Below are 27,414 nucleotides of genomic sequence, written 5' to 3' on the forward strand. Positions count from 1 at the left end.
GGAAAATGAATCCTTCTGGCAACTCCTGCCCAGCCCCAGATTAATATGGATTTACAATTAACATCATCAGTGAATCGAGCAGCGTTGTAATTGTTTTTGCAGCTATTCCAAAACTTTCTTCTGCACAGACATAACCTAATTCTAACTCAGTGAGACAGAACAGCTTGACACATTTGTTATCTAAAGACCACTTCAGCCAAAGAACATAATGAAAAAGCATGGGAACTTGACTCAGAAGCAAAGGCTCTTCTTTAATATTGGTTCTAAAAATAAAAAAGCCTCTCCCCCTTACAACTCTCATTATTTCTGATTCTCAAAGGTCTAATTTTGCCCCAAGGACTGCTTCAAAAATACATTCTCTTTGATAGGATTGCTTAATACTGCTCAGTCAAGTGGGATTAGAGCCTTCTGAGGGAAAGAACATATTTCTTATTCATTTTCTTGACTAATTAGTAAAGATTACTTTGGGAAACCTTAGCTGCAGATGTATCACTCAGCTCCTCTTCACAGTGGGGATTAAGAAGCAGTGGGCTCTTGCCCAAGAGCAGGGACAGGCAGGTCTGGGACCCCAGAGCTGGGGCTGGGCTCCTCCTGGGGCAGCCACCCAGGGGACTGAGCCAGCTGACCCCTCTGGAGTCCCCCAGGGAGAGCTGGCTGAGCCCCACCTGGAGCACCAGCTGAGGGCAGGGAAGGTCCCTGTGAGCCCAGCTCTGGAAGGAAAGGGACAGCAGGATGGGCTGGAAGGACAGACAGCACGGCAGGGTCAGTTCCAGGTCCTTTCCTCTCTGGGCTGTGGCTGGGCACAGCTCCTTTGTGGGAAGGAGTCAGGTTCCTCCAGGTTTCTTTCCTGAAACTCGGTGAATTTGGACAGACACACAAGGTAAATCAAAAGAATGTGCCTAAATTTGTTCAGCTGTGAAGTCTAAGAGCAAACTCCCACTTTGTGTGCTGCTGGGTGTGCACTGTGTATGGCACCATCAATACACTCAGGTATTGACACCTGAAAGAAATTCTGATAAGGCAAAATCAGATAGTAAATGAAATAAATTCTAAACAAATCAGATAATAAAAATAAATTCTGACAAGACAAAATCAGACCCAGGGGTCTGAGTCTACAGTTCTCATTAAATCAAAAGCAGGATTGTTGTTGATATTTATGCTAAATAATGACTTAAAAATCCTTGATGTTGACTTACATTTGGGATTTTTTATTTGATATACCCGGCTGTGTTTATAGAGTTTTATACATAAGACTTGAATAATATTGTAACATTATATAAGATATAACATTATAACATATACAAAGTATATAATGTAAATAATATATATGATATGATAGAAACAATATATATAATTATATATGATATATGATATATGATATATTATATACACATATATTATATATTATATAATTATATAATTATATAATTATATATTATATAATATATATTATATATTATATATAATATAATTATAATTATATAATTATATATTATATATTATATAATTATATATTATATATTATATATTATATATTATATACACATATATTATATATTATATATATACATATAAAATTATAATAATGTTGTACAAGAATAAGATGTGGCCATTGCATTTCCTGAAGTTGATTTGCTGGAGTGTTTTTATAATCCAGTGGGTAAAACTGTCAGGGTGTGAGGCAGAGGAACAGGCTTTGGGCAAAGAGCAGGAGACAAAGCAGAAATGAACTTGGCAGCAGGAGGAGAAGGGGTTTTTCCTGTTCCCCAGCACCACTGCCCAGCAGCTGAGCTGGGACAGCACCTGCAAACAGCCTCCTCAGAGGTCTGGTGGAGCCACAGGGCTACAGAAGGTCTCCTGACTTCTTTGGAAGGCTGTAGCTCTAAAATTGACTCTCTGGCTTTCTGGTCTAACTGTGGAAACTGTGGATGTCAGACAGATGCTCAGAATTAAAAATACAACCCAGATCCTGCATGAGGCATTAATCTCTTTTTTTTTTTTCCTTGAGAGAGAAAAGTATTCCAGAACAAAATCCCCATGCTTTGTGGCACACTTTCACTCTGAATTTCTGAAGAAAGAAGGATTTCTTCCTTTGCCTAAGTGTTTGGCCATTAGAAACACACTGACAAGGGGTCTTTTCTGTGCAGAGCCATATGCACCAATCTAGGGAACAACAGGACAACATGCTGGGAATTGTCACTTCCTCATGCCCAAAGAGCATTTTTCACTTGCTGGCAGAGGCCAATAGATGCCAAAAAAAAAAAGAAAAAAGAACCAGAAGAATCTAGGAACATCACTCTTAAAGCACTGCCAGGGCTTCCATTTAGACAAGAGCAGTTGGGGTTGGGTCTATCTCAGCAGGTGATGAAACCCATTCCTCCTCACTTGACAAAATGGGACCTGATCATAGGATTCCACTGCTTGTTTCTCCTTTTTGGTGTCCTAAAACAATGGTCTCTGAGCTTGACAGCATTGGTGATATTAATTCTGCCTGACAGTATTTTGGGGCTTTTGCAAAGACCCCTCAACTAGAGCTGAGCTGTTCAAAAATCCTCTTTTCCCCTAAATGTAGCAGAATGAGATGTGTTGCCCTGTCCACCAAGTGCAGACATGATTTTTCAACAGCTCCAGGGACTGATGCAGCACAGCTGTGACCATGAAGCTTCTGGGAAGCACAGAAGGACCTCTGGGACTCTGCAAGCCTCCCTGACCCTTCCAGACAGGGGGTCTACGGCCAGATTTCTCTCTCAGGGCTAAAACCACCACATCAGGCAGCAAGGGCTCTGTGAAGAGCTCCTGAGTCTGAAATATTGCAACGTAGCATTTAACCTTGCCCCAGAACAGCAGAGGGAGGGTGAAGAGGCTGCTGAGCAAACCCTTCCCCAGCACAAAGCAAAGAGCATCCAGCAGGGCCAGGGCAGGGGATGGACAGCTCAGGGTGTGGGGTGTCCCTGGGAGCAGCAGTGGGAAGGGGCACATTTGGCTCTGCTTGTGCCACACTCACCTGCATGATGGGAATGGCCCCGGGTTTGCTGCTGTGGAAGCACAGCTGGCACCTCTGGAGCTCCTGCTGAGCTCTGTCCCAAGGAAGGGGCAGCCCAGCACCCCTTGTCACAGGCTGCTGGGGGATCTGCAGGCTGCTGCTCCCTGGGAGTGGAGGAACCAGGCCGACAGGAGCAGGAGGAAAGGGCAAGGGCTCTGCTGAACATCCTGGGAAACTCCCAAGGAGTTCCATGTTAGAAGATGTGGATGTTCATAGGAGGCCTTGGCCTCCAAAGATGCTGAAGTAACAATCTAGAGGGCTGTGAACAAACAAAAGCCCAGTTCTCCAACTCTATTTGGGCAGCCAATTCCTCCCAGCATTGGCAGGCAGGAGGCCCTTAAGGATGTAGGACAGCAGCCCAGGTTTCACCAGACCAGTGGCCACCAGAGCCCTACTGCTCCGAGCTCCTGCTTGACCCTGCCTTGAAGGGACAGGGACATCAGGGAATGCCTGACACTGGCAGGGGAGTGGGCTTCTCTGAAAAGGCCAAGTAAATTAGCCATGCTCTGGGTGGAAACATGGTGGCAGAGTAATGAAAGGAAAACATTTTATTTCTAGAGATGTGGTTGAATGCCTAAACTTCAGTATGTACTTCATTTCAGAAGCTGTAAGCAGTCATAACAGAATAACTCAACCAATCAAAACCTTTTCAAAATGTTTCACTGATAATAATGTGACTGTCTGGTTCCTTCCTACAAGCAGAAACAGATGTAAGTGAGAATAGTAATATGATGAATTGTTAATATAAAATGAAGTTAAAACAGTAATTAAACCCAAATCTCTATATAGCAACGTACATTTGGTCATTAATCTTGCTGGGACAACGTTCTGGCTAGGAGGCAGTTAAACTTTTGTATTTTGAATTTGATCTTGCCTTGTCATGAAACAAATTTGAAAATTCTGTAGGTGGTATCTATTAAAAACCTTCCAGTCTGAAGCACATGGTTGGCACAGGACAAATGTTCTACATTGATATGCGTGAAAGATTTTGCCTCGAAGATTTCCCTTCAATCAGAGCACTTTAACAAGCACATGTTCTCAATCCCCCCGTTGGGAAGCAGCTCCTGTGGTCAGGTGGAGCACTCGGGGCAGTTTCATAGGAAAATGGTTAATGTGCATCACAACAAACTGTCACGCTCTTGGAAAAAGCAGCTCTGCCATGGTGTGTTCTGAATTACAGGCAGGCCTCAAATGGTCTCCAGATGCCAAGTCACCAGCCCAGATATCCCCTCTGTCCCAATGTCTGTTGCATTTCTGCAGAAATTTGGGCTCATGAAAAGAAGGGTTTTTGGTGCCTCCCTTTTCCCACTCACCCTCCTCTGCCAACATCACCTCCTTTAGCATGTGAAGCCTCCAAATGGCTCTGGGGGCAGCTTTGCAAAGGAGTCCTGCTTTGGGGGCTGCTCTGACTCACCACAGCAAAAGAAATCTTTCCTCTCACTCCCAGTAAAAGAAATCATCTTTTCTTCTCCTCACACGGTAGCGTGGCACTCCTGATTTTGCAGTGCCCAATCCCTGATCCACATACATCCCCAATACAACTCTCCCCAAGTGAATGAAATGACTTCAGGAACTGTTTTGGCTGCTGATTTTAATACTACAACAAAGTGCCTCATCCAGTGAGAAAGCATTAACTTAAACCTCAGTGTGTTAGACAGCCCCGTCACCACAGCTCTCTGTTTGCTTTTGAATAGGTTCATTATCCACATCCGTTACTTCTAAATCTGGATATTGCATTTGTTACACAAAAAGAGAATTGGTTTGAGTGCTCGAGCCAGGGAGGGCTGAGACAGCTGAGTTCAGCAAATGCGAACAGCCCGACTGCCCTCGCTTAAAGAGACACTCAGACCTCGAATAAAATGTTGGTTTTAAAGGTTTCCTCTCCTGAAGCACACGTAACTACCATGTACCATTGCCATCTAGTGGAAAGGTAAGTAAGGACACAGGTTTTCTCCACAGCTACCCGTGATGATCTCTGGAGGCAATTTTAGCTAATTTGGAAACCTCTAGAAGTGTGTGGTTGGAGTCCACACACGTCTCGGCGCCTGCCCCGCTCCCAGGGAAATCAATACCTTTCCATTTTTCTTATCTTGTGCCACGATAAGGAGAAGTGTTTGATTGCTGTTAGCAATCCACTGAGAAGAGGTTGTTTTATTTTCTGAAACACGGGAAACTTAGCTGGTTTCCTGATCTTTGATTAAAAGTAACACTAAGTGCCTGAACAGAAACACAGCCCGTTATTATTGTGTATTCTGTTAAGTACCTTAACAAAAATACCGTGGGTAGCCAGGGTCAGTGAGGATGTGTTTCAGAGACAACTGCCATGACAGGGGAGGTGGTGGGGCAGCAGAAATAGAAACAACACTGCAGTAATGCAGCTTCTCCCTGGCTTGCCTGAAATAATGAAATTAACTGCTTTTTGCCATTCAATGAGCATGGAGGCTTTGGGAAGGCTGGCAGATTAGGCAGCAAATTGAGGAGCTTCCATACAAAAACTCTAGTCAGGCTGGAAGACTTATTTCTTGTAGCCATTTGTTTAAGGACTTTACATCTGCTGTAACATTCAAAGAAGTCAGCAGAGCTCAAGTGTTTGACAGCTGCTCTCAAAAAACCCAGGGAGGGTGCACTACACTCATCTTCCTCACAGCCTTCAGATAAGGATGAGAAATGTTACACAGACACACTGGAAAGCCTCAAAGGCAAAATACATGATATCTAGTTTTACTAGATTCTTATCATTTGCAGCTCACCCTCAAACTCCCACACATTTGTTTCTTAATGTCCCTCATGCTCCGTTAAACCTCACTACAGCAATGTTCCCATAGGAATGTGGCCACTTGCCAGGCTCTCTCATGAACATTTCATTAATCTTCTTGGCTCTCATACAAACTACAAAACATTATTTGTTAGTAATTTAACTGTTTTGCTCCCAAATGTGCCAGAAATGTGATCTTTGCTATGCTTTCATTCAAAAATACACAAGGATAATTACAGAGTAAATGAAAAGAGGTTTTTTTACATTTAGCAAGATACTGTGCCAAGAAAGGTGAACTGATTACATCTCGTTTCTGGAATTAATTCTCATGCTATCCTAGATGCCAAATCACTCTCAAATGTTAAGATCTAACTGAAACTTAGCAAAGTACATGTCTAGGTACAGTTTTATTTCATTACATGACACAAATATCTCAGACTTCTTTGAATAATTCAGATCATACCATACAATCTACTTATTTCAGAGGCTAATTTAACAGAAAATATAATTCCTGTTCTGCAGAAGTCTGGCCTGACCCATGCCCAGTGGTGTTGAGAAAAGACAATTGCTGGCTTTGCAGTAAGGAGGAAGAGTCTTGGAAAGCCTGCAAAGCTTTCAAAGCCCACATGACTTGCTAAAGAGAAGGAAAGAGATTTAAAGGAGCTTCATCTCCTGAAGAGCAGGGGAATTAATCCTAGACATACAAATACACAACTTTTATTTCATAAAATGGGAAACTTCAGAGTGGGATCTGGGATGAAGCCATCCTCAGGTGCACATGACAGTGTTAGGAAAGAAGTAGGTTTTATCACTCAGTTTTATGTGGCTTAAAACCCAACAGTACCACACAGACAGAAATGCAACTCAGCTTCAAGTGAGAAGTGTAACATCTTAATTTCCTAAGTTCCATTGCCTTCATATGTGTAAACTCCCTGGGGTTTATTTTTTTGGTTTTTTGTAAAACTAGCTTATAAGAAATACTGTTAATGCCTCAAATCCCATGTTCCCTTTTCAACAAGGGGACTGATTTCAACAATGTGCAGGCATGGCAGTGAATGCAAAGAAATGTTTATCAGCAGTGGAGGGGTGAAGAGTAAAGAGAGAATTAAGGCTGCAGCCATTTCAATGGACAGGAACAGAGAATTCAAGGGATGGGATGAACAAGAGCATTTTATGGATCTGTTTTCTCTTCTGCCTTCTGTAAGTGCACACAAGACACCAAAACACTTGGGAGCTATCCAAGCTCAGGCTCTTTTGAGGCTTTCCCAGCACATTTTGGATTTCATATTGCTCTGCAGTGTAATGGGCAGAGAGATGGAGCCCCTCTCCTCACAGTGTGCAGGCACTCAGCTCCAGTCTGTGAGAGCAGACACGAGTGTGAGCAGCCAGGAGTGAAGCAATGCCCACAGCCTCTTTGCTGGCTCCGAATCTGGAGATTTTTCTTAAAACAACCCTTAGGAGACAAAAAGAAAGTCTTGCAGATTATGTTGCAGGATGTGCTGGGTTTGGCAAGAAGGGATTGCTAGAGTTCTTTCAATCCTACCTGTAAAATTAGAGCAGGAGGATGAGTGAGAGCTAGTCCTGAGTGTGTCCATAGAACGTGAGAGGCTGGTGAGAGAAATAAGAAGCTCTAGCAGTTGTTGCATGCAGCCAGATGAAGAAACCACGGCGAGCCTTTCATGTGGCCTGGAGAAAAGCAGGAGGAATGGCGTGGTGTTTGAGAGCAGTTTGGACAGAATGGGGGTTTGCTGAGACAAGGGCATGATCAGCTGCATGGTTTTGATTGTTTGGAGGCTGGGTTCAGCAGCTGCCTTAACCAGGGAGAAGGGACAGCTAGAAAATGAGGAGGTGGCAAGGAACCAACAGATGAAGGGAGGTTGGGGAGCTGGGAACTTTTGAAGGGGTACAGTAGTCAGGAAATTTTGGTTCCAAGGCTCATAGAAGATCTCAGGAGAGTCAGTCAATGAGGAAATAACCCGTGGCACCCAGGAAAGCACCTGTGGCTCTTCCATGGGGATGGGAGAGGTGCTGCAGCTCTTCTAGCATGGCACTGAGAGCACTGACCTGCAGCACTGCGAGGGTTAAAAGCAGAGCCAGGTCCATGTGGTTTCTGCCCACGTGCACCAGCCCAGCGACAGGCACATCTGGACCTGGGAAGGAGCACTCCCAGTTTAGCTTTGGAGCAGTGGCAAAGCCCAGGCAGAGCAGTGAGGTGCCCAACACAAATTCAGGCAGAGCTGTGCTGCTCTACACTCTGAAAGCTGCAGCACTAGGAGTCAATAGAGCATAACTGACCTCATTTCTTATTTTGATTTCATAACTAAAAACAACTCCAGGGAACCCTGAGCACAGAGTCTTGCTCAACCCACACCATAATTGGACTGGCTGATTGAACTAGCTGGTTTGCTAAAATTGTGTTCTGATTAAATTGTAAGACCTTTCCTCCAAATGGCAAAGCTCTCCTCCCTGTAATTCCTGAGAGATCTATCTGAGAATTACAGTCTAAAGAAGAAGAGAGTGCACAGTGTCAGGCAGCCTCTGTTGTTCCCCTCAGCAAGTTATAAATAAATATAGGATACTAACAGTGCTCTGTACTAGAGAAAGCCAAGATCAAGGCCAAGTGTCACAGTCCTCCCTGAAAATAATTGCAGCATGCAATATAATCCCACATGCTCTACCAATATGTAGTCCAAATAGAAATGAACAGCATAGAACTGGATTGTGGGTGGTGGAATTGTGCCAGACCTTGGGAATTTTATGTTAATTAAGAAATGCTGATTAATACAGAATGGTGAGTTTTAATAAGCCAGTAATAAAAGTGAAATTGTGTTTAAATAACAGGTGTGTCTTGATTCCTAGAAACAAATCTTCTGATTTTTAATTGGGGGAATTCATCTAGTGGAAAATTTTGTCTGGCTTAAGAGAGCAGTTTCCTGTTGGTGTTTCATTCCCCATGCCAGAGGTCTGCCTGGGTAACTGAGCCACTGGGAGAGAAGTCTCAGAAGCAGCAGAAGTTATTGTATTTTGACACCAAAATGATGGGGTGAGGTTGTGTCACACTGGAGGAGAGAACAGAGCATCACAGGACCTCTGGGGTTAAAGCTTTGAGGACCCAGCACAAGACAGTACAGCCTAAATTCCTGGAAGTGCTCAGAAGGACAATCACAGGTTTGCTGAGAAATATTTTGAGGAAGGTGCTGGGACTGTTGTGCCCACCAAGATCCATCTCTTTCTCACAATCAGGGTCCAAATGCCTCTTCCCCCTTCTAGTGGCACAACTAAACATTCCTGGAGTACAAAGGGAAGGACAGCCCTGGATCTCTTCCATTTCTGAGCACACATGGCACATGCTAACAGGAACATCCTGAGGTTTGATGCAGATTTCCTTGTACAAATATCCCCAAAGGAAGGAGAGGTGGCTCTGAGAAATTTGCCCATTACTGTCCAATCATCACCTCACTCTCTGCACCCTGGTGTAGATCTGCAATGATTTATAGGTTATCTAAAGGAGCTCTGTCCAACAGAGGAACATGACTATAAGCATAAAAAAGGAATCTGTTCAGGTTTGGTATATCCAACCTCAACCAGTGATGGCATAAGAAATCCACTGTAGCAAAGGAAAAATGGAAAGCAATGGCATTGCTAGTTACCAGCAATGGAATCTCAGAAGTTAATGCTCAAAACTTCAGCTGAGGAATACACACATCCCTGAAATGCAGCATCACTGTTTGCAGTATCAATAGATAAATCTGTGCCCTAACTCTGCCTCCTACCACCTGGGTAGCTTTCTCCAGTGACTGGGAATTGCAGAATGAAACAATTCCCTGCCACACTGCCTTGTCTGGCACAGGAGGACAGTGTTCCCTCCAGGACAGAGAAATCCCTGGCTCTGCACATGGAGCTCTGGCTAAATGCAGCCGAGTCTGCTCCGTGCCTTTGATTTCCTTGCCCTGATGAAAGCTCAGTGTCACCACTCAGGCAATGACAAGGTGAGCTGGGGCTTCATCAGGAGTAACTGGCAGCAGGCAGAGCTGAGGGCAGATCTCCATCAAGTGCTCTGAGCCACTGGAATTGAACTGTGGAGCTGCACACTCTGGGAAGCAGTGGTACACATGCAAGTTTTCATTTCAGAGCACCTCAAACCTCTGTGAAAGCCTGACCTTTCCCCTCCAGCTCTCCTCTTCATGCTCAGGTGACCTGGGCCCTGCCAGAGCAGAAACCCAATTTATCAGCCAGCAGACAGGGGGAGGCACCCAGAGCCCACTCCTGATTCATTTATCACCCTGGGTTAGCTTGTGTCCAGCTGGCCCACCCTGCTCTTACACCAGCCTGCTGCAAACCATGAGGTGGGCACAGGAGGGTGCATTCCTCTCTTCTCCCTTCAGCCTCCCTGCTTTTATTGTGCTGGTTCTCTGGGGGCTCGCTGGAGCCATCCCAGCCCACCACCATCTCTGAGCAATCCCTGCTCCCCATCTGCATTCAGAACCCCTAAAGTGCCATCAGGAAAGCTTAGAGAGAAGTGAGAGTCACACTTTGATTTCTGTCAGCATTACAGAGGGGTGGTTTTGTTTCCTTGGTTTTATTTTGATTCTTTTGAACTTGTGTAAATATAACTAATATTGCTTCTATTTTGACAAGCAGCTCAGATTACCCTCCCTGCAATTTAAATGTGAGGAGTTTATTTGATTTTAATATTTCTTTATAAACAGAAGGCACAACGACCCAATTAGAAATACTGATAAGCATACTGACCAAATCTTTACATTTTATCTTCAAGAAGAAAGAAAAGAAAAAATCTCAGGCAGCAAAATTAGGAAAATCACAAGAGCCACCTTAAGACTGTACTTCTACTGAAATTCTAACCACCACAAATTTGTTTTCCATTTATCTGAATTAAGACTGGAAATATTTTCCCAATGTACTAGAATTCTGAATTAATTTCTTTTTTTTTTTTTTTTTTTTTTGCAAACAATCCAACCAGATTAATTCCAGTACTTTAACATTCTAACACAGCAGTTCTGTCACTTACCTTTCAGGCTACTGCATTCATAGGAATCTTCTTTTGCAGCATTATCTCACAAAAATACACATGTAAGTTTAGCACAAACTGTAAAAATGTGTTGTACCCTTCAACTAATCTAGTATCTTTCATTTCTAAGGAGGGTTTGGGTGGAGGCCAAGTTAATTAAAACCAGAATAGAAAAGGGTTCTATTCACATGAGTCATATACCTCTGACTCACAATAGAGTCTGTGCAGCTAATGGGTTAATTTGTCCTGATAACAGAGAAAATAAGCTGGAGGTTATGACTGTTTGGAGTGAGGGCTGGGTCAGGCAGTAGATGTACAAGGTTTTTATGCCATTGAGAGCACAGACCTCCTCTAATGATGTCCTTTCTGTCTATTCAAGCGCTGTAACAAACAGCTCAGAAAGATCTGGAGGTACAGAAGGCTCAGAAATGCAGGACTGATGCCTTCCAAGCTCTATTATTGTAACAGCAGGCACATGGAAGTGTTTAAGTTACTGTCACAGAGAGGGAAGCCTCAGCCTCATGCAAGCAGCTTGCAATGCTGGCAAGAGGCTGATGGCCCTGCAGCACCTCAAGGGGAAGGATTCCTCCCCCAGGCACTGGGAAACCCACACACTTCCTTCCCTCTCCACCAGGAAAGGTGGAAATCTTCTGAGCTACCAGCCTTGCTGCCTCCTCAGGTCCCTTTTAGCTCATGCTCACTTTTAGCTCCTTGTTTTACACCACAACGTTAAGGCAGAAAGGTACAGCAAGGGGCACTCGCTCCCTAATCCACACCTATTGCTCCTGTCCTGGGCTAGAGAAGCTCAGAGCACAGAATTTCCTCCTGCAGGACTGTGAGCCTTTCAAGACAAGCATTTCATCACCATTCCTGTGTTCAGGATATCATTACATACATGTTATGCACAGTCCTGGCAAAGAGGAATGGAAGTAGAAGCTCAGCAGGAACTTTGCAGTGAAACAGAGGCAAGACAGAGGTCAGTCTGTTTTCAAAAGATGTTTGGGAATTTTAAAAGCTTTTGATGGACTGAAATACAGAAGCAGGCCTCACAGAAGACAGGTTCATCCCCCAAATCCTTTTCCACCTTTTCAACAGCTTAATCACCAGCTACACTCCCTCTTCTGCTCTCCTTCTGTCTCAGTTACTGTGGAGTCACTCTCCACACTTTCAGCTTAGGCATCGACAGTGCCCCTCCAACAACAGTAAAAACACCATTCCTCCTTCATTTCCTACTGCAGGATTCTAAAAAGGAGGAGGGGTAACTGCCATGGCTGCAGAAGGGTATTAGAGGCAGATCTTTTGCTTTCTGTGTGAACAGCAATGAAAAGATGGAGGCAGCCAGAGCGTGACCTTTGTGTTGTACTGCAATGTTTGAAAAAGAGCAAGTCTTGCTCTGCAGGACAAAACCCACCAAATTCAGGACAAAAGCTCCAAGTGCCTATGCTGGGGGTTGAGAATGTGCATCCTAAGCAAGCAGAATTGCTTCTACCCAGCCCTGAGTAAGAGACTGGGATTGAAGACTGGCATCAAAACTCACCCTGCCTTTAGTGTTCCCTGCTGATGAGGCAGCTCTGCTTGGTGGTTTCAGCTTTACAAGCAGACCTAAAGATCAAACACCTGCTTCTGGACTGCAGCCACTCACTCAGGGGCTATAAATGTCGATCTGGAGCACTTTAGATGCCCATACTTTGGACTGGTTCCAAGCTCTGCATTGAAGCTCCTGCATTAAAGGGTCGCAACAAAAACAAGTTTATAAAAAAATAGATCTCAAAATCTTCCTAACTGCAATGATTTTCTGACATAGACAACATCATTTCAATGCTTTGCTAACGTTTTGTTAGATTCAAAATTAGCAGAATTGCTCTGCAGAGAATTGCATTATATCCAGCTGGGACATCCCCAGTGAAGTGCTCAGCACCACCAAGTTAAAAGTAAAGGTGCTTGTTGCTGCTTTGAGTCAGGCAGCATTCTCCTGACCTGCTGCTGTTAATCATTTCAAACATATGTTTACATGATTGCTTTTGCCAACCCCCATTCAGCTGTCACCAGCCCCCACAGAATATAATAATAAACACCTTGCACGCCCACAAAGGGGTTCCTGGAAAAGGCCTGGGTGCATGGAGGGGTCTGGAAGTTTCAAGAGCACAAAACAGCTTCCCTGATTTTTTGTCAGACAAGTCATCCTCTGACCCAACAACAACATGCAGTGTTGATTTTCAGGTGTAAATTTTATTGTGGATCATAACAAAAGGTTTCAGGAAAAGCACAGAAAAAAAAAAATCAGCAAGAGTGTGTCTTTTACTTACAGAGTACATATATTCTGTGAAAGCAACCAACTCTGCAGTTGAAGGCAATGCAGCTTAACTTTAACTAATAATTATTCTTTGATACATGTTTAGCAAATTTTGAAAATATTCTTTTTCCTCAGTTAGTTTGATATTGAAATTCAGGACCAAATGTTTCAATGACTCTAGTACTGTTGCAGTGTGCATGGTATTAAATTGTTAGAAAAGAAAATCTCATTATTGCAGAAACAATGTCACACAAAATATTTCCAGAATACATAAAATTAGCCCTTGTAAATGTTGACTGATTCAAAACCTCTTTAGAAAAACCTGTGGACACTGAGGTATGCCTAATTAAAACATTCTGGTGGTGCTATGTCAATTTTTCATGTGACAAATCAAAATAAAATATCTTCATGCAAGCTAATTGTAACTTTTTACAAAGGATTCCTTCAGTCTGTAATTGTACCATGAGTGTAAAGAGAAAGCCCACACTAATTCTTACAAGAAAATGACAAAAGTCTACTACAGGTAATGGTGTCAAAATCCTGCAAGAGGTTTTCAAGGCACTGTTTTCTCTTTGGATGCTTGGCCATTGATGAAGGTTGTTTTGGGAGGAAAACAAGAATAACAAAAACTAGACCTAAGGCTGGCATCTAGTATATTAAACATCACATATATCTTTATCTAATGGATAAACTTCTAAAAGCCATTCTGCTTTACAACACTGTGCCTTGCAGTAAGGTGTCTGCTAAAATAATCTGGAACATGAATTTTAAACCATACTTTCAGAATAAAAAGTAGGAACAAAAGCCAACCAATGCCCCAATCATCGAGGTCTGCTTGAATGCAGCCATCCCCCAGCACTGCAATGCTCTGCAAGAGGCTCTGGGGACTTCCTGCACCTTTCACTGCAGTGGATCAGGACCTCATCCAGCTCCTGCTGTTCCCCTAGAACTCCTGAGCTATGGAGCTGCAAGGGCTGCTGCCCCCTGAAACAGGGAGCTGCTCCTGACTAGGAAATGTAAAGAACTGCACATTCTGCAGTCAGCACATTTCAGAGGAAACTTGGTTCGTCTGGACTCCACCACAAATACAGAGCAATCCAATTCTGGGCTTTATGAGTGTGTCTTGGGCAAAATTATGCAAAGGTTCCTTTTTATAGGACCTGTTCTTCATGGCAAATAACAGCCAGTCAGCTGGGAAAGAAATCTGAAAGGAGCTGGCCTCAGGGTATCAGGATTTTAGGTAATTATTTTGACAACACCTTACTGACACACTATGAAAAATCTGTAGCTCCTCTTTAAAAAAAACACCCCAAACAATGAGTGGTTGGAAGAGCAGGCCAGGATCCCTCAGGAGGGAAAGGATGCCCATCTCCAGGCACAGCAGACACCTAGATACTCTGTTATTGGAATGATGAGCAACACTCCATTGCTGAGTGCCATGGATGAATCAGAAGCCACAGAAAACTGCTCCTTGGGGGGTTTCACAATGCCCCAGCAGCAGCAGAGCTCACTGCTTGACTGCCACTCAAGGCAGGCCAGGAACTGGCCACGTTTGGGTGGGCTCAGCTGCCCGTGGGGTCTGTGTGACACAAGAGGCAGGCACATTGCTGTGGTGGGTGGGATGCCAGGACCACCACGAGGTGCTCAGGCAGGGCCCTGCATTTACCCTAGCTGGCTTTGGGATCCACAGTGCTGAGAGAGCAGCCTTGGACCACAGGCTCCTCTGGGCCACCAGAGGAACTGGCCTCTCCAGGTGCCTGCTCGTGCCTCACGTCAGCTAAATCAACTGACTTGGGTCCACTTAATCATTTGAAGTAATTATAAATAAACCTGGGATTGACCAAAATTTAAACAACTTCCATCTTGACATAAACAGAGAGGAGAATTCTGCTTTCAGCATATGGCAGGGTGCATTGCTGTGGATCAAGAATAAAAGAAATGGAGGTGTGGCAGAATTTGGCCCAGATAACTTTTCCCTTCCCTGAAGGAAAGGGCAGGCCCACACCAACTGCTGGAAAGCAAGCTGTCTACAGTAGTATTCTATATTTCTCTTATACTCTGAATCAAAGCAATATATATTAGATATAATCTCTATACTGGATTTTGTATTTATCTGATAGCTATTTAAATCTACACTGTCAAAAATATAAGCAGTGACCCACTCCCACATGGCAGCATATACTATCTGTGTGTAAGTGTTAAAACTATCACATGGATCTATATTTACATAGGACACTGTTGTTTATATAGCAGATTTGAATTTACAGAAATTCTTACCATAGGATAGATAGCTGTGGAAAGGTTGGATACTGTTTAAATGCTTCTACAGCTCTGCATAATTGCATTTCAGCATGAGGATTTAATAATTCTGTCTCAGTTTGATGTTTTAAAAGGATGGAAATGGAGCCTAACAGATAAATCTTCAATGATGTTATACCAATACAGCACAAGAAATACTTATTTGCAAGTCCAGGCAAAGAAAACTGCTTCAGTGTTCACTTTTCCCATATAAATCTCCTCTTTAAAGAAAGTGCACTCCTGAAAACAAAGGCTGTCAAAATCTTTCAGCACTGTTGAAATGTAAAAGTGTTGCAGGTGAGCATGGCCTGCAGAAAAAACATCATTTGTTTTTTAATTAGCTATTACAATTACTAGTAGGTGTGCAAATGAAAAACTTGCATGTTAAACATTGAAATAAGCTGAAATTGCTACTGATATATACATGAGAAGTTCTGTCTCAGTTTGCTCAAAAAAAGTTTGGTTCATTCCTATTGTTTAGCTTCTCAGACACTAAAGCTATAATGAAAATGTTTCCATTGAGGTCAAAATGTCCAGCTATTTCTCCCTGTAAAGGGGAAATAACTGTTGTTTTCTGTACCTCTAAATTCATAAAGCCAGTTTAAAACACACAGGTAAGAAAATATTTTAACAAAGCTATTTAGAGTGCTTCTTACAATCAGATAATTTCTGAGATCAGAGAACACCCAGGTATTGTCCTTCGGAGTGAATATTGACTTTCCCTTGAAAAAGTTCATATTATTTCTCAGGAAAATAATTTAGTAGCCCCCCCAGCAGCAGAAGTCAGCATCACCTTATTACTAAACATTGGCCAGCATTCAGCAGAGACAGAAAATCATTGCTGGAGTTCCCTCTGTGCTGATGTTGTACTGGAAAGCTCCACATGAAAGAAAAAGAAGAAAAGCCCTGCAAAGTGGGAGGATGCAGTGCTTTAGCTCATGAGTAGCCCCCAGCTGTCACGGAGTGTCCCTGCCAGCTCTGCCTTTCTCCTGGTGCCGAGTCAAGCACTGACCCATGGCTCCTCCTTGACCCAAGCCAGCTCTGCTCCAGCTGGAGGGCTGTTAACAACTCTCCTTCCTGCTCTGAGCTCTCCCCAGATTCCTGAAGAGTCATCAAGGAATTGCAGCCTGAGGAATTGTTTCCTGACTGTGTAAAGCAGGACCCCAAGAATTTGTGGTTTGTTTCAGAAGTGATGCAGGCAGCCTCCAGCAGCTTCCTCTGGAAGGATAACTGCTGCTTGGTACCAGGCTAGGGGAAGAATCAACCCCCATTTCCCTTCTTGTCTTTGTTAAAGCTAAAACCAAACAGATAACAGCTCAAGTGGTGGGAATTAAATAAAAAAAAAATCTTTGTGGCCATGTAAAATCACCAAAGAACTCTACAGGCTAATGGAATCTTTGCAGATGGAAGCAGTTTTGACCATTTCTAGAAAATGAATCATATTTTCTCGTGTTGAACATTATGCAGCAGTGTTGAACATTATGCACTTCATTATGATGAACATACATTCATCATAAAATCAACCAAAGGGACAATTCTAAATTCTATTTAGCAGTGAATCTAAACTTGCAATCTGTTAATCCTGTGATGAAACTGCCAAAATAAAACCAAGCCATTCTTCTACTTTTTAAATGATATAATAATACAAATATTATAGAAAAGCTGCAGTATACAGGTGTGTCTTCCTGAAAAGTGTTCTTGGCAAAAAAGATCTCTTCCTTGAGCAAAAAACAAGTGACAAGCTGCAAGGTGTGGTCTGTGGAATGCTCAAGAGCACACACTGAAGCAGAGTGTCACATCCTAGTAGGTCTGAAGGAATGAGTAGCCACTTCAGTTTGCACCCATAAAATTAAAGCCCAGTAATAGCACTGCAACTACACATTCAGCAGGTTAAGCTGCTTCTTCTTAGCTGTCATGTGAACTAGTGTATTGAGCTGTTTCTCCCCATGCACATTCCTCACTATTAGAATGGAACTGTCTTATCATGGATAGAAAATATTCTTCCCTTCCCAGATTAAAAAAAGGTATATGTAAAAAATAATTAACTACTCAGTACAGAATGTTCCTATGATTGGCCCCAAAGGCTGATTTGAACCAAAGTTACTAAATGTTTTTTCACTGTTGCTTCACCTATTAAAAACAGTGTGAAGACAACCAAGACATGAATTCTCCCAGAAAATACCCAGACACCTTCCCCCAAACCCTTTTTTCTTTAAAAGTTATATTAGTTTTAAATCTACTGTGAAAATAGCAGTGTCAGAATATTCAACTAATAACCAAAACTTCCCCAGGTAAATGGTTTTGTTCCTTTTAGGATAGAGATGCAGAGGAATACTGATGGCAGATATGCAAATTATGATGTTTTCTTTGTTAACACTCCTTTGTGACTCGAATCAATTCTTCACTCCACATTCCTGTATTTGGAAAACAGGTTGTACAGTACTCTCAGTGTAGACTTCAAGTCACAATTTACAATATCTAGAAAAAAGACAGGGGAAGACAAATTAATAACTTCATTAGCTCCAAATGTTTTCCAGAAAAAAAGTGCCCATTCTCTACTCCTTTCCCTTGCTCACATTAATAACCATAAACATGAGATCACAAGGATAGCAAAAAAGAGTAGAAATAGCAATAGCAAAAAAGGGTAGAAATAGCAATAAAACACAATTTGCAGACTGGCAACTCAAACCTTGGTGTTCTAACCACTTCTGGTTAGGGATACAAACAGCTATTGCTGCTGCTGCTGAAATGTAGCCAAGCTCAGAGGCTCCTGAGTCCAAGTGTGCCCAGGATTACACATACTTACATGACTTCATCTTCAGACAGTTGTGGCTGGAAAGTAATGATTCTGAAAAAAAGTCATCAGGCAGTAACCAAAGGAATCTTCCTCTTATGTAAGAATTGTAGGACTTGGCACACTCTGGACTGCAACATCCTTCACAAGGCCCAATTTCAGCAAGATAGCTAGAGGCAAGTTTAAATTTTCCAGAGGATCTAAAGAAGCTAGGTATACAAGGGCTCCTTGAACAAACATCTGAAAATTCTTGGAGTTAGCTGACATTCATGGCTGAATCAGACCTCAGAAACTCAACGTCTAAAGGAAAGGATTTGTATGAAACAAAAAGCTAATGAATACCTTCTGTTTCAAAGAGCACTTCTTGAGAAAGTCAATATTATTTCACAAGAAATCTATAAAACAAACTGACAAGTACTACTGCAGCAGTCTACACCAGTGCTTTAGTCAATCTCAAACAGGGAGTCAGAAAGGACAATTCTGATTCCACTCTGCTCCACCTCTTTCTGCTGGATGCACAGGAACTCAAATTCCTAACTGTGCTTCTTGGAATTGGCCAAAACCTCCAAGTAAGCCCAGGAAATGGTGGATTGTAGTCACCAGAGTTTAGCCATTATATTTCTCTACATGGATGTTTCTCACAGATTGTGAAGGGGTCACACTTTAAAGAATTAATCCAACCAAACCTATGCCTGGTGTCCTAAAGTGTGCCAGCAAACGAAATTGAATTTACATCCATGGACAAAGGGTGGAAACACTCAAGGCTAGATTTTATTCTGGGCCTTGGGCATGTAACCAGAGCCAGCATTGGTTTGTGGCTCTCTATAAATCAGATGAAAAATGCTTGGTATAAAATGAAGAGGAAATGCCAAAAGCTGCAGGAAGGGTGCATTGCCCCCACAACATCCCACTGCAATCTGTGATACTGTTTGCATGCAACACTGCAAGTTTCCTCTTCCAGGCCAGCAGCAAGGTGCAGAATGACTTTTGTTTCCAAATACAGAACTTGTATTACTAAAGAAGTAACTTTGTAAGGTCTTTGCAAAGACACCACCACAACAAAAGATACCACCACCACCACAAAACCCCACAGAAGGGCTCAAAGTAAAAGAAGCATGTTCCCAGAGAAAGATGGGTTATTTCCATTGCTACATGGGCTTGACCAAGACATCTAACATTCTACTGGTTGCAAGTTTCTAAAACAGAAACTTGAGTTTGGCTTTGATGTACACGTTGCAAGGAGCTCTGAAAATGCTCAAACTGCAAATGAATTAATTATAGATTCAGCAGATTAATGTTCCAGCCATCTTTAAAGTAAAAGGTCACAGAAAGCTTTTTAAGACCTTTTTGATTATATTGCAAATAACCCAAATAAACTGTTGACCCTATAAAAATCATTGCTTTTCATACTCATTTATTTAACTGCATGCTTTTTTTTCCACTAAATATGTTTTTCATATTCTAAAGCACTTTTCAGCATATTTTTCCTCAAGGACCTCAAAGAAACAGTGCAGGAATTCAAAGAGTATTTAGTGTACACATTTAGGGTAAGATCCTTTTCAATGCTCTTTTGCTCACTGGAAATTTTAAGTATGGGCATTGTGCCCAATGTAACAACACATAAAACAGATGTGTTTTTCCATTCACTTTGGGCAGGAAGTTTCATATTAAGCATTTCAATAATTGCACAAGAAATGTCTTATATATGCTGAAATATCCTTATGGCTTGATTTATACTGGAAAAATTAGCTGTCCCCTAGAGCAATAAATACCTGAAAAATTAAATGCCATAAGAATTTTAAACCATCCATGGGGAGTAAGGGATCACAGATACTCTGTGTTTTACTTGGATCCCTGGATTTCACTGTTTCCCCATTCTCACTTTGACTATTTCAGACATAAAGGCTTGTGATACACTCACCAGTGGTACAGCTAAGCATGACTGTGGAAAAGAGTTCAAGTAGGCAAAAGAAGTAAAAAAGCCAGGCTGGGTAGGTCCAGATTTAATGCACAAGCTCGACCCTGAGATGCATTACTCTGTGTGTGTGTGTGTGGCTGTTATAACCTGGAAGTTGGGGGGGATGGAAAAAACCCTGAATGGAGCAGAACCTGATTCAGCAGCCAGTGCCTGCATCTCCCAAGAGTTCTGACTGTTAGAAGCAGCACTCTGACATGAGCTCATGTCAGCTCCTCAGGGAATGACAATCCAGTATTGCTTGAGCGTGTCCAAAGGAGAGCCACGAGGCTGGTGAGGGGCTGGGAACACAAGCTGTATGAAGACAGACTGAGGGAGCTGGGGTTGTTCAGCCTGGAGAAAAGGAGACTCAGAGGTGACCTTATCACTCCCTTCACCTTCCTGAAGGGTGGTGGTGCTGAGCTGGGGGTCGGTCTCTTTCTCCAGGCAACAACAGACAGAACAAGAGGACACAGTCTCAAGCTGTGCCAAGGGAGATACAGGCTGGAATTAAGGAGGAAGTTTTTCACAGAAAGAGTGGTCAGATACTGGAATCATCTGCCCAGGGAGGTGGTGGAGTCACCATCCCTCGAGGTGTTTAAAAAAGACTGGATGTGGTGCTTGGTGCCATGTTCTACTTGAGGTGTTGGAGCGTGGGTTGGACTCGATGATCTTAAAGGTCTCTCCCAACCTAGAAATTCTGTGATTCTGTGGCAGGAAAAGACTGTGAGCACCACGGAATGTAAGTCTGAAATTGGTCTTGAAAAGACACAGCTATGTTGGTTATTGTGGCAGGTAACCAGCAGGAGCCCAGATATCATTCCTGGTGGGAAGAGGGGAGGAGAAGCTGCATGCCCAGCTCCTGCATGGTAAGAAGTGGCAACTCCTCACAGGAGGAGCTACAAGAAACACCCATTACCCTGGTGACTCAAGGGCTCTGTCTCCAGCCTGAAAAGCTGGATTTAAACACTGTATGTGCATGAACAAAGAGGAGTGGAATCTCAATGCTCCTAAAGTCAGCAGCAAAACCTTTATCGTCCCTGAAGCACATTCTACTGTCAGTCCCTAGCTCTACATCTAATTTAAATATGCATGATTAGGTCCTGCATTCAAAGGCAGGACCTTTGTGAACATTTGAAATTCTTCTTCCACAACAACTCCTTCGTTTGTGATAATCTTATAAATTACTGGAATACTCAAGGTTTAGTGTGAAAATGGGAGATGGAGGAAAATGAAGCAACTGGCATCTGCCAGTGACACCAGTCACAACTGTGTTCTCCTTCCTCCAGGGAATACTGGAGTATTACTGCATATGTTTGGCCAATGAGGAAAGGAAGCATTGCAACCTTTGGAAAAGTGCATTTAAAATACAGAGTTCCTTGAGCACTACAAAATGTACCTTGCCTTTTGCTGTTGGATTAACTTTACCTTCACTTAGCCACACTGTAACCTTGTAAGATGTGGGGCCAACACAAGTTTTGAAGGAGATACAAAAAAGGTAGAACAGGTACCTTCTGGTCTTGGCTTTGGTTTTTCCAATCCACCATCCTGCATCAGCTCAAATGCAAAGGATACATTGACCACCTGGCAATACAACAAAGGCAACAAACTCTTGTGAACTCTACACTGCAAATGGTCAAGACAAGATATATTTAAAGCTGCAGACCCAGATATTCAGAAGGGAAAAACAGCCAGGGCTCTGTAGATCTGGTCTTTGGGATCCAGACAATCCATTGTTCTGCTGTTTCTGGGTGATGGTGGTTGCAGAAAGATAAAGGTGACTGAAGGTTAACATGAACTAACACAACCCTTAATACAATTACAAGTAAGCACAGCCCACTTCCTACAAGTCTAAAAACTGGAACATGATGGCCCCTGAAGTGCTCTTGTCTTGAACAGACAGATGAATTGCCTGGATAGCTACAGACACTGATGTAATGTTGGTCTTACATTGACACATTGTACATATATGCCTCTATGCTTCCAAAACCCATTAAACCTTTCCAACATTAAATTCTTGGATTTTGGACACCCACAAAAAAATCAATTCCATCATCAGTGCCTGTGTGTAATCCTATATATGTTAATGAGCAGTAGGTCTTGTACAATGACAGCACCACACAACAGCTGCCAAAACCTGTTAATACTTGCTAACCATCCCATCATTAATATCATTTTCTGTTTTATTCCAGCTAAGTATTAATACTGATTTTTTTGAATACTTGGAAATGGTTAGCAGTACAGTCCTTTCTTGATTTCAGCTATCAGCATCAAACTTATGCACAAAAATTTGTGCTGTCCTTCTACAACTAGACATATTTATATGTTTGTTTTTAACAGAAAAATGAAATCTAGTTACCTTTTGTTCAAAACTATCAGGAGTCAGGAAAAAGCTGTGCAGGGGAACAAAATAGCCTTCCAGGAGACCCATTAGCAGGACTAAGTACACTCCGTCTGCAAACTGTGAAAAAACCCAAAAAAGCACTTCTCAGTACATTTTCTGAAAAACAGTTCACTGCTTTTCTTATCTGACAATGGAGTCCTGAGCAGGATTGCTGCCCAGGGAAGGGATGGCCCAGCCCTGGAACTGACCAAGGCTGGATGGGGCTCTGAGCAGCCTGGTCTGGTGGAGGTGTCTCTGCAGGAGGGGTGGAACTGGATGATCTTTAAGGTCCCCTCTGACCCAAACCATTCCATGTCCCTGTGGTTTTGTCACAGGCCTCTCCCTCCTGCCCCAGTGGCATCAGGTCTCTGGGTCTAGCAACCCATCACCTTCCTGGGGCAGGTGATTTTCTTCCAGCTGATGGAAATACACCCTCTCATTTCAGGGAATGCTGCTTCAGATAGATGCTTAAGGACTTTCTAGGTACATTTAAATGTTTTCCCCCAGGGTAAATGATGCAATGAGCAGAAATAGGGAATGCCCTTTTGAAAGCCTTTACACACGATTTCCATCCAAATCTTAATTTTACCTTTGAAAAATCTCTATCAGCTTGGTAGGTGTGTAAACAAAGCAGAGACTCTTCATAACACGAACCAAGACATAAAATAAAGCCTGGCCTGAAGACACCTGGGGTTTTTTGATAGTGCAGATCCCATCCCTTCCTGCCTGACCCCGTAATTGCCTTATGCTAACTGCTGCAATTGTTCACATGGGGAGTATCAATACAGCAGGATTAAGCTTTTCTTTTAGCTTCTTTTCAGCCCATTTAGCAGCTGAGAACAAGGCAGAAGAGCGTGCAGCACATTACTGCTGTGGTGCAATCAAGCCTGCAGCCCAGCTGTGGAGCTGCCTGTACACTTGAGCAGCCCTGCCCTGGAGAATCCCTGAATTCCCCCTGAATGGAGGCTCTGTGATCCCACGTGCTCCTGCAAAGGTAGGCAGGAAACAACTGCTCAGCCTGGCCCTGGAGCAAACCAAGAGCACACAAGCCCTTCCTGACCCAAACAAGCAGGGCCTCCTTGCAGCACTTGGCAGCACCCAGAAGGCAGCACTTGGTAATGAATTTTTATGCTAATGGAGGCACAAAACTGTTTTAGATGCTTGATGGGTGAGGGTCTTCTTTGTATGTATTTAGAAATGAAGGGTTTCCTGCTGAAATAGCATCTTAGAGCTCATTCAATAATAATTCAGTGATTTCTGGATAAAGCTGAGGGCACAGTGCATAACATGGTGCAACGACCTCTCTCCTCTAAGAAAGGCTATAAAATCCTACCTGTGTATCCAGCTCAGTCACCTCTAAATTCAATTTATTCAGATGCTTGTTCACAAAGGTGATGAGAGTCTGAAACATGAAAACACTGCAGTGAAGGCCTATTCAGCAGGGCAGCAGCTCAACACCAGCAGTATGAACTCCACTCAGAAAAGAATCTGTGTGAGTGAAGAGACTGCAACACAATCTCCAAATTTTGAAACTGAAATGTGACATTAAAAATTGTTTTAAAATTGTTTTTTACAAGAATGAAGAACAGAACTAAAATGAATGTGGTATATATATATATATATATATATATACTGTTAAAAAATAGAAACCCCCCAAATTTTTAGCAGACTAAGGAGAAGTGTGTGTGTAATTGGACTCCACTCAAATCTGACAGCAGCCAAAATACTCTAGGGTCAGACCTCTGGCAGCTGTAAACTGGATATCTCGTTGGCACCAGTACAGTCAATGCACCAGTTGGGTTCTACTCAGCACACACTTTGTGAGAACTTTCCTGATGGAAACTTTGATTACTACATGTTGTTCCATGCTCCAAAGTTAAGTTCGTGCTGCTAAGCACTAAATAAAAACTAAGATTATAACAATGACTTTGTGTATTTAAGCATAAAGCTCAATTGTATTTAATGTATGCAAAGCATGCCATTATACATTATATCCACACACACCACAGCCACACCATCTGACACACACCAGCATGCACATGAACACATTAGGTATTTCAGAAATAAAAAATCCTTCCAACCTTTTTCACCACATTGAGCTTGTCTGGGGCATGGTCAAACAAAGTGTCGAATGCATCTCTTTCTGAAAAACATTCAGGGCCATTAATACACTGAGCAGCAGTAGTTCCAGTGCAGAATAAACACTTCCTGAGACACACATCCATCTGAGACAACCCAGTCAGCAAGAGGGTTCATTACAGTCTCTGTATCCCAAGTACCAAGGAGTTTGCACACTTCTCTCTTGCTGCGAGCTGCTAGAAACTTATTCTCTATTCTTCACAAAGAAGCATCATTTTCAGGTAGGATCTGGATCACCTAAAGACCTTGTTTCTCAAAAATGAGCCAACAATGGCACCTTTATGCATGAGATCTTAAACAGCCAAGTAACCCAATCATTTTCTGCAGGAGAAGATGAGTTTACATTAGTCACTGTATCTACAGAGGAAGATTTTCCCCAAGGGCCACTGACTGCAACATTAAGCATCTCAAGCAGGTTTGTGATTAAACATCTGCAATACAACCCTTTGTACAGATGTTTTTGGCCATTCTCAGAGGCAATTTAGGACACTGCCAGCAGGACAGCCAACCTAAGGTAGCATGACTGGAGTGCTACTGCAGCCACCTTCTGAAGAAAACAGGAAAATACATAAAAAGGCACCAGAGCCTTTTCTGAGCAATTTGTGCTTCAACAACCACCTGAATAACAGCAAATGACTCCACAAACATTCCTATTCCTCAATTTAAGAAAAACCCCAAAAGCTAGAGCAGATAGCTCTAGCTTTTGTGGAAGGCAGGCTTTATACCAAGCAAGACTCAGGGGAGTGTTTTCTATTGGCCAGCCTCAATCCTGGCAGTGAGACACAAGGCACAGGCCCTGCTGAATAATGACTCAACACCTTTAAAGTATAAGAAGGTAGTGGATGTAGAATATCAACATTCATCAGCTGGCTCATGATAAGACACCACTTCCCATTATGCAGGGAACTCAGGACCATTAATACCACTGCAGTAATGTTCTGGAGGTTAAACCACAAAGCATATGCAAATTAACATGTGCTGAAAAGCAATGAAATGTGTTTTAAAAATGGTCAGAGTGATTTTAATGGGGTTTTTTCCCCTTTTGTTAACTGCCACAACAGCCTGTGGTGCATATTTGCCAGGGCAACTTGAAATCCTCTCCTTTCTTGCCACTTGATCAAAGTGACCACCCACTGCAGAACCCATGTACCCTCTGGCTGCCTCAAGAAATGAGACAATAATCAAATGAACTTACCATGCCTTCCTGATAATGCCCTGTGGGGGAAAAAAAGGAAAAGAACAGAACAAAATTACATATAATTCACCTGCAGATATTGTGCTGCAACAAAACCCAGCACACAGGGTAAGATCCTCAGCTTGGTGAATAATGGAGTAGGTCCATGGAATTAGGAGAATTTTGGGAATAACTTCACCAAGTTACTCCAGGGTTAGTCTGGAGTCTATCAGTATAATATCTCCTGTCTCCACCAAAGTCTCACAGGGGGCCAGATCCCATGCTCCCTACTTTGAACCAGAGCAGCACACCCTGCCTGAGTAAAGAAGGCTTTTGCCTGCTCATTTTGAGAAAACTTTTCCCTCTGCTTTGAAGATGCATCTATCACACCAACCACAATGGAACTCCAGCCCAAACAAGGCTTGGGCTGGGCTCTTAAGAGCTGCAGGATTGTGCTCCAGTTGATCCTTCAGATAAATATCACACATAAATCCATACAGATGAATAACAAGTCAGTAGTGCAGCTCCTCTCCATTCAGTTAGAAACCTGGGTATTCTACTACTGTTCCCTTTTGGTTTGGAACAGCTTTTCTGTTATGAAATGTTCAGTGAGATGGCACATACAAGGCTTACTACCACCATTTTACACACCTAAAGTCCTGCTTTTAGCTCCCCACCTCTCTATTTCCTCCCCCTTTTGCGTTTTTACATGCTTGTCTGCAGCTCCTGAAAAGGCTAAAATACAGTCACTGGCTGATGCATCATCTTCCCTGGAACCCCAATACTGCAAGCTAAATATCAGCAAATGTTTGAATTTCTGAGACACATCTGTGTCCAATTACTGAACTGCTGGCAAATGTGGTGTTGACATACTCAGTGTTACCAGTTATTTCCTCTTGGATTTGTCGAGACTGGAGGATTCCTTCTCGTTTCTGCAAAAAGGAAAAAAGAGACATTTTTCTCACTAAAATTTAATGCTTAAGGTACAGTAAAAATTTGTGATCCACAAACATAATTAGATAAGAGACCTGCAGAATAAGAACTTTTCTTACACAAATTTTCAGTAATATATTATTTTACCTTGCAAATATTTCAGAGAACTCTCTTATACATTAACAAGAAACCTGAAACTCCACCTGTAGAAGGAAGTTTTTCTTTTCCTTTCTCCATTGTTCTTAATTCACTTTTCTTTTAAAGGCCCCAATTCAGTGAGACATTTGAAACACCCAAACACATATGTAAGTATTTTAGTGGAGGTAGGTCTAGGTGAGCTGAATTTAGCCTGTATTTCAATGAACAGCTTGGCAGATGGTGCCCATGCTTCTCTTTTGCAAAAACCTTGCTCCCAGGCTATTTGTCCTTTTGGCCCTGTTCATACTATTTTTTTTTTTTTTTTTTTTTTTTTTTGCCTCAGTGTTTCCTTTCTCTGCAGACAAACAGCTCTATTGGCTTCTGACAGAAACCAAAATGGGGCTTCCATCCCCACTGCCACCCTGGTCCAGCAGTGACTCTGACGTGCCTCAGATGGGAGCTGGTGCTGAGGAGGTGGCAG

General features: G+C 42.6%; 1 protein-coding gene across 3 annotated transcripts in view; it reads right to left on the minus strand.

The window, feature by feature from the left end:
* Window positions 1-13,036: 13,036 nt before the first annotated feature.
* The window catches only part of PARVA (parvin alpha), a 63,773-nt gene continuing 49,395 nt past the window's right edge, over window positions 13,037-27,414 (minus strand). For all 3 annotated transcript variants that reach the window (XM_059848275.1, XM_059848277.1, XM_059848276.1), the window contains exons 7-13: window positions 26,736-26,794; window positions 25,884-25,903; window positions 24,631-24,692; window positions 23,883-23,951; window positions 22,526-22,627; window positions 21,678-21,750; window positions 13,037-17,896 (exon numbers count right to left, since the gene is read on the minus strand). In XM_059848275.1, the coding sequence (XP_059704258.1) occupies window positions 17,820-17,896; window positions 21,678-21,750; window positions 22,526-22,627; window positions 23,883-23,951; window positions 24,631-24,692; window positions 25,884-25,903; window positions 26,736-26,794 (462 nt within the window). In that variant the 3' untranslated portion in view covers window positions 13,037-17,819. The remainder of the gene's footprint in view (window positions 17,897-21,677; window positions 21,751-22,525; window positions 22,628-23,882; window positions 23,952-24,630; window positions 24,693-25,883; window positions 25,904-26,735; window positions 26,795-27,414) is intronic.

This window comes from Haemorhous mexicanus, chromosome 6 (assembly GCF_027477595.1).
Source record: "Haemorhous mexicanus isolate bHaeMex1 chromosome 6, bHaeMex1.pri, whole genome shotgun sequence".
Taxonomy (NCBI): domain Eukaryota; kingdom Metazoa; phylum Chordata; class Aves; order Passeriformes; family Fringillidae; genus Haemorhous; species Haemorhous mexicanus.